Source organism: Epinephelus fuscoguttatus, linkage group LG12 (assembly GCF_011397635.1).
Source record: "Epinephelus fuscoguttatus linkage group LG12, E.fuscoguttatus.final_Chr_v1".
In the NCBI taxonomy this organism is placed as follows: Eukaryota; Metazoa; Chordata; class Actinopteri; order Perciformes; family Serranidae; genus Epinephelus; species Epinephelus fuscoguttatus.
The window spans coordinates 26,717,359-26,728,396 of record NC_064763.1 but is presented as its reverse complement, the minus strand read 5'-3'; the positions used below and the strand labels follow the sequence as shown (position 1 = coordinate 26,728,396).

The window sequence follows — 11,038 nt, the reverse complement described above, 5'->3', positions numbered from 1 at the left end:
TTTTAGTTGTCGATGCTCATGATGCATTACAGCGTACAGTGTCTTGCAGCAGAGGTTCACAGTGGCAAAGATAAAGGCTGGTACTCTGTCCGTTTAACCCGACGCCACTTCTCTCTGTTATTTGTCTTTGAATAAGGACGAGAAGAATCCTTTCCCTCCTTCTCCCCTCATTCTTAAAGACTTGCTTCTCTGGAGTCCCACTGCGTTCTCTTGCTGTGTTTCCTTCAGTCTCTCCTCCTGCCTTTGCTGAACCTGCTGATTGATCACCAGCCGCATGTCCTCCTGCAACAGGATGAAAGAAATGCTCTGCTTGTAAATTAAAGTATTTCAGACATTTAGAAATTTTCTATCTCTGCACACAGACTCACCTGCCAGGCATCCAGCTCTTGAGACAACTTCACCTTGTGTTTGATGGTGTTGAGAAGCTGCTGAGTGAGTGTTTCTTTCTCCTGACGGATTGTGGCCAGTTCATTCTCTAAGAAGCTGCACATGATATGATGATTAGTGAAACATATGTTGCTGTGGGCTCAAATTAAATCAAATGACAAATATGTTGTTGTGAAACATTACCTGTAGCTTGGCTTATCAGGACTGCTTGTAAATGGCTCGATTGCCTGCCTCAAAGACTCCAACTCTTCTTGTTGAGATCGCAGCTGAAAATATTGAAATATTGTAACGATCATAACATTTTATTTTTCCTTTAACACACACAAAAAAATTAATAATCTAGTTTAGAAAATATTAAATTTGTATCTACTTCTTCTCCCTTAAAAAAATCCAGAATCTTTGAATATGCAAATATTTTTCATTCCAAAAGTTTAAGTAGGGACACAAGATGTCTCCTACTGCATTGAAAACTCCATTCTTAGTGTACGCGCACTGTGTTGTATATTGGACCACGACTGGCTCCAAACTACTGTGATGTCACAAAATAATCTCGTACATGTACATGTCTCAAATTCTAATATAACAAAAGCACCAAGAAAACTTCCTCCTTCAACAGATGAATGTGAAAACAGCCTTCTAATATCAAACAGACATTTGATACTGCACAGTGAAGGCCAATAGTCAAATGAAGTAACTGTAGACTCTAGACAAATATATTGCTATATATAGTAGCAATGGATTTCACCCATTTCAGACAGTCTCAACCCACTGAAATGGAAACCTTTGAAAGTGTATAACATTCACTTCAGAAAAATTAGATTCGCCCAGTTTTTCTGAATTATTAATGTTATCCCAGAACTCTCAGAAAAGATTTCCTCTTGTTCTTTTTTAATTAAGAAGATTCATCCATCCATTTTCAACCACCTATCTGAAGCTGGGTCAATGGGGCAACGGGCTGAGCAAAGTATTCTCCACGTCCCTCTGCCCAGCAACGCTTTCCAGCTCCTCCTGGGCGACCCTGAGGCATTTCTAGACCAGACAAGATTCCTCCAGTGTGTTCTGGGTCTGCCCCGGGGCCTCCTACCAGTGGGACGTGCCCGGAACACCTCTAACAGGAGGCGTCCAGGAGGCATCCTGATCAGATGCCCTTCTCCAGGAATCGCCATGTAACGTGGTGGAGGGGTTTGAGTGTCCCCATGATTCTGGCCGGGCCTTGGGCCATGGGGTCGGGTTGGGCTCAGCCCAAATGAATAACATGGAGCCACCACCTGCAGGGACGGGCGGCAGGCAGGGGCGGGGACCCAGGCGTGCTGCTCCCTGGTGTCGCAGACTGGCTCTTAAGTAGATTATTATCTCGTTAATTCAGAAGAACAGCATTTTTTCTCATAAAAACTTTTCTCTGAGTCCTGAGATAATTTTGCTAATTCAGAAAACAAAGCAGATTTTTTTCTCAAGTGAATGGATTATGCTTTCATAGAAACCTGTAACATATCAGTAACAAACAGCACTTCCTCTTCTGAGGTCATTCACAAATTTAAAATGTATTTGTGAAAAGTGAGGGTGTGGTTGTGTACAGTTCAACAGACCTCCTCTGTGAGCGCTTGTATCTCTTCATCTTTCGCTTTCAGGACTTCGGAGTGAGCTAGAAGAGCTTCTCTAGCCTGGAGAGCAGGAGAGATACACAGAGGGCAATAGACAGAAAGGTCAGTAATATCAGAGAGGTTATTATTCGGTGTTTGTGCTTTAGATGTGGGTGTGCATGTGTGTATGTTTGGGTGGGTATGACTTCAGGGACTCATTTCAGACTGAAGACAAGTCAGTAGTGGACAGCTTGTCCAACTGGGGATAAAAGTTGAGTCCCCACTTGAGAAAAAGCTGATTTCTGGGTCAACAGTCAAGGTTAGGTTTAGCTTAAGGTTAGGGTCAGGGAAGTAGTGGTCTCAGGAAAAGAAGTAAGTCTTTTCCCCAAAAGTGTGTGTGTGTGTGTGTGTGTGTGTGTGTGTGTGTGTGTGTGTGTGTCTGTATACCTGTGATTGCTGAATTTCACTATGCAGAGACAAAGGTTGCGTTTGTGTACTGTCCAGAATGCTCTCCTCCCCCAGGTTCAGAGCTTTTTGCTGTAGAGAGCGATTCACAGTTCGCAACTCAAACACCACTCCCTGCTCTTGCTCTATCTACACACACACACGCAAACACACACGCAGTGAGATACAGGCACAAACACACACACACACACACACACACACACATACACACACAGATCATAAACTTCAAACCAGTCTCTTTGGTGACTTCTGTCAGTGATGCGCAAAAATCTCCTGCAGCACTCTCATTCTTCCTTCGGTTCCCTCAGGCCTCATCTTTCAACACTACTGTTAATCTTTAAAACCAGTCGATCATCGATCCTCACCTCTGCTTCTTTGTCTCGCAGTTTCGTTTGTAGTTCTGACACTCTGTCTCTCAGTCTCTCTCTTTCCATGCGGTGTCTGTCGCTGTCCTCCTGTGAGGCTTTTAGTTGTGCCTCCATGTGCGACAGCCGCTCCAGCAAAACTCTGTTCTGTAAGAGGAGAGGGGAAAGACGGATGAACACAAAATACTGATTAAATGATGCGATGAGAGAGATAAAAAAAGTAGACTTATACCTGGATTTTAAAGCTTTGACATATGGATACCCAAATCAATTCCATCTTTATGGGTTAACTTTATATGTCCATCGCTGCTTAGCAACAAAGCTGAGGACTTGAGACTTAGACTCCAGTCATATTCAAAGAGACCAAAAGAGAACCTGAGATCTGATTTCGACTTGACTTACAGGAGACGTGACTCCCTACAGACTTGACCTAATTTGAGACTTAAAAATGTTTGAGTCTCAGGTTTCGACTTGGCAAAGTACCAAACCAATAAAATTTACAACAGCCACATGCAGGCCTTGGATATTTAATTATTAGGCACAATTCTTCGAAAGGACTTACGTGTCTATATATACTGTGAATAATGGTTGGACTACCAAATGACATACCAGGTAAAGGCTGGGGGGTCCCCATGCACCAACCAGGAAGAGACTCAAAGTTACCACAAAGAAATGCAAAGGAACCATAAAAAGGCACAAAATAACTACAAAATGAGCAAAATGACTAAAAGACACACAAAACAACCAAAAAGAAACACAAAATCACTACAAAGAGACACAAAACAACTACAAAGAGAAACAAACGACTACAAAGAGAAACAAAACAACTACAAAGAGAAACAAACGACTACAAAGAGAAACAAAACAACTACAAAGAGAAACAAACAACTACATAGAGACACAAAGCGACTACAAAGAGACAAAACAACTACAAAGACACAAAACAACTACAAAGAGAAACAAAATGACTACGAAGATCAACAAACGACTACATAGGGACACAAAACAACTACAAAGAGACACAAAACAACTACGATGATACATAAACCAACTCTAAAGAGTCACAAAACAGCTACAAAGTCACACAAAACAACTACAAAGACAAACAAACCAACTGCAAAGAGGGTTAAGTGAACCTCACTGCAGACTTGAAACAAACCAGTTTCAGACTACCGCCTGACATGGTCTGAGTTTGATTTGCTTCAGAGCAGTCTGAGTTCTCTTGGGATGTTCACATATGCACAAAAAATGCTGAGTCACTGTTCGTTTAGAGGCATGAAAAGAACCAAGTGTGAAAGCACCCTTAAAAACGTCTCTCCTCACTTTCATGTTTTATCATAATTTCATAGTGTTTGGCCATGTTTGAAATGTAATGCTTTATGTGCATCACCTGCTCTCCTGCAGCATTCAGGATATGTTTATGACTCTCACACTAAAACTGAGCCAGTTATTTTGGTATTGATTTGCTGGTGCAGAATATTAAGAAGTGACTGGTTGGTATACCTCTGCCTGAATGTTGTCTAGCTGTGAGAAGTTGATATTCCGGCTGAAAGATGATTCCTCCATCTCCTCTCTGAGGGAACGAATCTCAGTCCTCAAGGTGTGTTCCAGTGTTACAGCCTGAGTGGGTAGAGGATGGAAAAGTTAAAAAAAGGCTATTCATTCAATGAGTGACAAAGTTAGGACTCCCTAAACCTGCTCATCTGGATTCTTTTCCTGTCTGCTGACTGTGACATGACATCACACATATGCAGACAATCCCCCCACACACACACCTAGATGCTGTTAATTTTAATAGCATTGATGTTTTCTGAGGCTTGTTAAGGCAGGATTAAGTCTGCCCTTTCACTGGTAGTATCACCAACCTCTGCCAGCTGCTCCACCAAGCGCTGGTTATGATTGGCTAACTGAGTCAGCTGCTCACTCTCGTCCCTCCGCCGGTTGCGGCCCTGGCTGTGATGTCGCTCCAGCTCAGCCCTCAAGGCAGCTAAATCTGCAGTCAGCTCTGCCTCTCTCTGCCCAGATGCCAGTTCGTTCATCTCCAGCTTCCTCTGCAGGACGTGCTTCTCCTGCTGTACAGCCTGAGACATTGAACGCAACATTAACAGGCTTTATGCAACATGAAAATATCAGATACTGGAACACATGGACTGTTTTATGTCTGTTTTTTTGTAACTTGTGAAGTTACAACAAGTGTACACGTTTTCCAGGAAGCTAAAGTGTTTGAAGAAAAGATTAGATTCAGTGATGTTGGTTCTTGTAAACAAAAGTAGGTCCTTTTCACAGCCGACCATTTGACCTGTCATCGTAGGGAAAGCACAGGAGCTGCTAATGACATAATGCTCTATTCAAGCAGTTAGTCGTGTCAGAACCCTGAAACTGAAGCTGCTGAATGTGAAATTAGGCATCAATCACTTTATTATTTAAACCAGAGCTTCTCCTGTGACATGTCAAAATGCCCTCACTAATAAAGGCCTGTGCTGTTACTTTTACTCATCAGGGACAGATTCATACCTGCAGTGTAATGGACAGGAAAACTACTTACAGAAAAACCAGCAGTGTTCAAAACAACGATAAAAATACTACCATTACGGCTACCATTATTTTTATTCTACAACTTTTAATAATGAGAATAATATCTAAAAACATTTATCTATCCAAAATTGGACCACAAGCGACTTGCTAACGTGTCAAGTTTGTAAAAAACACACTTTTACTTTTGAGTGCCATTTCCTGCTGTAGAGTGAGTGACTAACGGACAGCTACTTAACAGAGACAGAAAATCAGCTTGACAACATGGCCAAACGTAAGTATGACTGTGCATGTATCAAACTGTGCGGACCTTGAACTAATGACTAAGCAGAAATCTGGACTCTGAGGCCGGTCCAGCTGGAAAACAGTGGTCTAATTGTTTTGTTCCTATGTCAGTGATACTTAATTTGCAGCGTGGAGGTCAGAGAGGGTGCGAACTGTGAATTGCTCTCTGTCGGGGTCATCCAAGCACCATTAGTGTCCCTGGTCTATGTGATATGCAGATGTGCAAATGTGGGACAAGTATATAACAATTCTAAAATCATAAACAAAAAAATGTAAATTTGACATAGGAAGTAAATGCATTTATTCTCTTCACAATGTTTGACATTTGTATTTAATTGAATTTATCTATACAGGAAAGGAATTAAAAGTAACCTTGTGTGCTACAGTTAAGAACTGGTTTTCAGCAGGTTCCTGTCATGCAACAATAACACATTACAATACAGTATAAAAACAGAAACACTCAACAGAGGCAAAGCAACAAAACGTAGGCAGCTATGAAGAGTGAGTAAAATGGGATATGGGATTTAAATCAGTGGTTGCAGGTCTGTCCTTCCATCAGATAGTGTTTGAAATGTGTAATAGAGGTTATTGCTCTAATGTGGTGTGGCATCTTGTTCCAGATCTTAGTGTCAGTGTGACAAAATGATCTCTGACCATAGCTGTTTTTGTACAGCGGTACAAGAATAAGTGCATGCGAGACTGATCTGGTGACGTGTTGCTGTCTTGTGTTGTGACTTGGAAGTAGAGCAGTAAGTGTAGGATTGTTGTTTAGGATCTGAAAATAGAATTTAATGGCTAGATGAATTGTGTAGTCAAGGCGTTAGAGTTTGAGAGTGCAATGCAGTGATGAGTCCAAAGACAGAGGGTTACCATGGCTCTTGTAAGCTCTGTTGTATAGTGTTGCTTGTGGATTATATGTTATGTTGTTTGCATGTTTTTAACAGGTTTTTGCATCCTATGTTTTTGTTATCAGTGCTGGTCAAGTATGATGGGAGAACTGTGATTGGTGGCATAGATTAACAAGTATACACCTCAGTATATTTCTTAGTAATGTTCGAAAGTTTGCACACACACTTTTCCCCAGCAGCTTCATCCTTACCTCCAGCTCCCTCTCCCTCTGCTCCAGAGAGGCTGCCAGCTCCTCATTCTTCTCCAGTAAAGCCTGTCCCAGCTCCGCTGCTAGTATCAGATCCGTCTCAATCCCTCCTCCGCTGTCACTGCTACCAAGAGAGGATGTGGATGACGGGAGAGCGAAGGAGAGTGACACTGAGGAGGACGAGGAGAGAGGGAAGAAGGAGTCCTCCAAGCTAGGGGACGGGAGACTGTCTTTCCTGGGGGTGAACATTGCTGATAGATGCAGGTGTCAGTCAGAGAAGCATTGTCCCAGGTCTTGGACTTAAAGTCACACAGGCGGCAGGTGGACTGGTTTTTAAATCAGGAATTCTTCTTGATGGTCTGGTCTGGAGGGGTGTGATGAGTTTATTTTGTAATCCAAAGTGTGTCTCTGCCAAACTTGTTCTTCACTTTGGTGCCAGTGGTCCCACTGCTGGTATGATTCAAATCCTTTTTCCTCTTCTTCACAGATAACACTGAGTGAGAGCTTCAGTAACACACACGAAAAAACACACCAAACACATGTGAAATTCAGGACACGTATGATGGCATGTGTGAATATCAGAGCCGTTGTTTTCTAGTAATCTAATCTCATATGGCCTTTAAGGAGGTCTTTTGTCTGACAGGTGCTTTTGTTACTCTGACCGAAATACCAGCTTATCTTTGTCCTGCTCCCCTCCCTAAATTCCAGAGGCATTGTGCGGCACTATTTCCTACAAACACAACAAAGTCTCGATCGTTTCTAAAACAGTCTCTAAAGTAATCAGTTTTAACCAAATCGACAAGACACATCACACTTGTCCACCTGCTGCTTTAACAAATACAGCCACAAATAAGGCTTGAAAAGATGCAGCTGTCACATATTGTTATTTTCAGTCACAGCAGGATCATGTCTCTAAATTCTGTCTATATAAACCAGATTTTGGTCACATTTAGCAACCCTCAGAAGTCTGAGTCTGCCCTGTCATTTCTGCCTGTAAATCTGACGTCACCATCTGCCATCTCACCTGCTACCATTAAACCATGCTGCATCTTATTTTAAAATCATCTCAAAGCAAAAACTCATTCCTACTTTAGCATGATCTGTTGTCACTGTGAGAACTAACAGAACCTCTAAATTAAAATATGTTCGACTTCCAAGGAACAAAAATGAAGTGTGTCTTACCTGACAGTTCACAGCCAACTCATACCAAACAGGTACACTCTTCCTGTTTGGTGAGTGTGTTTGTGTGTGTATGTGTATGTGTGTGTGTGTGTTGGGGAGTGTTTGCACAAGAGAGGCTGAGCTGGTTTCCTTGGCAGTGGAAACATACAGTATGTAAATACAGCCGGTGGCTCCACCTCCTGAGCTGGAAAGGTAAAGAGAGCAAACAGAGGCGGACAGAGGAGGGAGGATGGCAACACTGGTGTGTTAGCAGTAAAATGCTGTGACATCTAGTGGCTGAAAAGGGCAGGGAAACACACAGATTACCTCTGAGGAATGCGCTGCTGCAAAGTCCAACGCTCTGCTGCTTGAGCGAGGGTGACACCGGGTGAGAGATGGAGAGAGGGGAAGGTCAGGACACAAGCAGGGGTCTGTCTAATCTGGCCCTCCTCCTCCTCCTCATCCCCCATCCTGTTTACCTGCTTGTGGGATTTGAAAGGCTCTCTGTGTGTGTGTGTTCATGTGTGAGACAGGGGGGTAGGGAGTGTAGAAAAAGGGGCTGCCATCAGTGCACCTCCTTCTTAAAGACGGCAAACAGACAAAAGGGAGCAAAAAGCCCTCAAGACGTTCACTGAGCGTAAAATAAGGCCGTTGGATAACTGGGTGCGTTCACATACAGACATGCCTTGCAAACTCTGGCTCGCTCTTTCGGTGTGGCTTCTGCTGCCAACCTCTGAAGCTGGGAGGCAGATGCCAAAACTTTCTGACAAGAAACTCTGCGCCGACTCCGAATGCAGTCGTAAGTAGCACACTAACTTCCTTTTGCTGCTGTGCTTCGTTATGTTGTGATCATGTTGCACAACTGTAGGTAGGAAAGAAATGATATTACACATGTTGAGCTTTTAATCTGAATAGATACGACAAATATTATAAACTGTCCTCCATATGAAGCCTCCCACCTCACATCAGTCTCCTACATTCTTGCCCAGATCCTATCTTGATAGCTCGTGCGCTGCAGGACTACTACCCAGGAGACTGCAGGTTCATCCCCATCAGACAGGGGCAGCTCATCTATGTGTATGCAATGCTTAAGGACAGAGGGAACCTCTTCTGGGCTGGCAGTGTGAGTGAAAATATTGCTTTTGTGTATCTTTGTAAGACATCAAGAACACTTGTGTGGGTGCAGCACTCACATTCTCCTCTCAAAAGTGATGTTGTCAATACCTGTAGTCTTTAATCGTCTGTTTGCAGGTACAAGACTCCTATTACGGACAGCAGGAGGCTCGCATTGGCCACTTCCCCAGCAGCGTAGTGGAGGAGACTCATCCTCTCATGCCAGCCAACACTGAAGTCAAGACTACTGTAGGTGAACACACACACACACACACACCTCCGCACATGTATGCATTATATAATGCTTCTCCCTAATTCTACCTCTCTTCTTATTTACAGAAATGGGACTTCTACTGTAACTGATGTTGCCTCGACCAATAAAGAGAACGACATTCTTGTCTAAGACATCAGAGAAGCCAATCTTACACACATTGCTGACAACATATATGTAGGTTTGCTTATCCACACTGTTGATAATCTGCACTTTAGAAGATAAGGACGACAGCTCTGCACAGCAACATATGATTATAAATTGTAACCAGATTTTAAAGTGCTGAAGGAAGGACCATTGTTGCTTAACACCCTACATTTGACTTGTGTCTGTTTTATTCTCTGTACTACTTCATCATACTGTTTGTTTAGCAGAAAGGTGACATAATGTTTTTTAAAAAGAGACAAATGTGAACTACGCATGCCTTTACTCCGATCAAGCAATTTGTACAATAGCAGCTACTCCTTTTTCTTGGTGAGAAATGTATGCAAGTCAGCTGTTCCTTTCATTTGTGGTGTATAGAAATCGTCACCTTTATTAAAATATAACTAAAAGCAAACCTGGCAGCAATAAAACAGAGGCTTTTAATCATAATAACTTGATGGAAGGTTATTTTGTGTCGATACAAAGCTGTCCCAATCAACCCCACTCTCCCCTACAGGTGACTTCTGCAGTAGGGTCTAATTCAATATTTTACAAATCTTCTAATCTTGCACTGTCTTTCTTTCTTTCTTTCTTTCTTTCTTTCTTTCTTATTGACACTGATATAAAGCACCTGGATCTATTTTTGAAAGAATGATTATCATGCTCAAACCTCCATGCGTAATATGTGATGGTTGTTGTCTTAAGTCAAAGACAAAAGGATGATTCATCAGTGTCTTCCCAGGTGTAGTGCGTGTTGTTATGTGAAGTTCTCTTGAAATCAGAAACACTTCAGACATAAAAAAAAAGAACACACAGCAGGTCTATGATATTAAATTTCAACATTTATTCTATCTGTTGGCTTCTGTGTTAATATGCCAGAGGGTTGTTGCCAATATGAAGGAATGATAGAGCTGTAACTTTTGCATCTACAAGCACATTGTGCACTCACTCTCAGATACGTTCACACATACACTTTCCTTAGCAGCTCAGAGGCCATGCTCCCCAGCGGAAAAGGAGCCCAGTGATAAAAAAAAACTGTCCGTCTCCAAACATCAGTTTCTCTTTCGTCCACGTCTTTCCCTCCTGCTCATTCACCCAAATTCTGTCCTCTCAACAAGCACACACCTGGTCCCAAGTCCTTTGGTGGCTTTTTCTTTTAGTGAACAAACTAAAAATGACTGCATATGCCTCCAGAGAACTCCCACCTCCTCGATAGAAACTATTCTTAATGAACAAACAAAGCACATTTGGCATCCTACTCATACCCACTCAGATAATACTGTGTACTGTAGATACAATTCATTTTAATCATCTTCAGTGACAGTTTCAAGAACATGTCTTTACATTCCAAACCCTTAAATTGACTTTTTAGCATTTCAATCTAAAGTTAAAATGGTTTGGGTTCATTTAAGGCTGGGCAATATATCAATATTATATCAATATTTTTATATGAGACTAGATTTTGGATATTGTAATATCATTACTGATGTCTCTTTCTGGTTTTAAAGGCTGAATTACAGAAAAGTGATGTAATTTTCTGAACTTACCAGACTGTTGTCGCTGTTTTATTTTGTGCCTTTAACCACTTGGTCATTATATCCACATTACTAAAGATTATTTATCAGAAAATTCAATTTAT

At 41.9% G+C, this 11,038-nt stretch overlaps 2 protein-coding genes across 4 annotated transcripts; one reads left to right on the top strand and one right to left on the bottom strand.

Annotated features, from left to right (window-relative positions):
• Positions 1-8,027, bottom strand: bicdl2 (BICD family like cargo adaptor 2). 2 transcript variants are annotated; one of them, XM_049592363.1, is made up of 10 exons: positions 7,893-8,025; positions 6,714-7,214; positions 4,663-4,878; positions 4,301-4,417; positions 2,798-2,944; positions 2,415-2,561; positions 1,974-2,048; positions 571-653; positions 369-483; positions 1-282 (listed from the first exon to the last, which is right to left on the bottom strand). In XM_049592363.1, the coding sequence occupies exons 2-10, from the start codon at positions 6,957-6,959 to the stop codon at positions 118-120; spliced, it is 1,311 nt and encodes a 436-aa protein (XP_049448320.1). In that variant the 5' UTR covers positions 6,960-7,214; positions 7,893-8,025; the 3' UTR covers positions 1-117. The 2 variants fall into 2 exon arrangements, with proteins under 2 accessions (XP_049448320.1, XP_049448321.1); XM_049592364.1 differs by lacking the exon at positions 2,415-2,561 and having other exon boundaries at positions 7,893-8,027.
• mia (MIA SH3 domain containing) lies at positions 1,981-10,210 on the top strand. 2 transcript variants are annotated; one of them, XM_049592367.1, is made up of 5 exons: positions 1,981-2,090; positions 8,551-8,670; positions 8,861-8,994; positions 9,123-9,233; positions 9,324-10,210. In XM_049592367.1, the coding sequence occupies exons 2-5, from the start codon at positions 8,553-8,555 to the stop codon at positions 9,345-9,347; spliced, it is 387 nt and encodes a 128-aa protein (XP_049448324.1). In that variant the 5' UTR covers positions 1,981-2,090; positions 8,551-8,552; the 3' UTR covers positions 9,348-10,210. The 2 variants fall into 2 exon arrangements, with proteins under 2 accessions (XP_049448324.1, XP_049448323.1); XM_049592366.1 differs by lacking the exon at positions 1,981-2,090 and having other exon boundaries at positions 8,171-8,670; positions 9,324-10,209.
• The last annotated feature ends 828 nt before the right edge of the window (positions 10,211-11,038 follow it).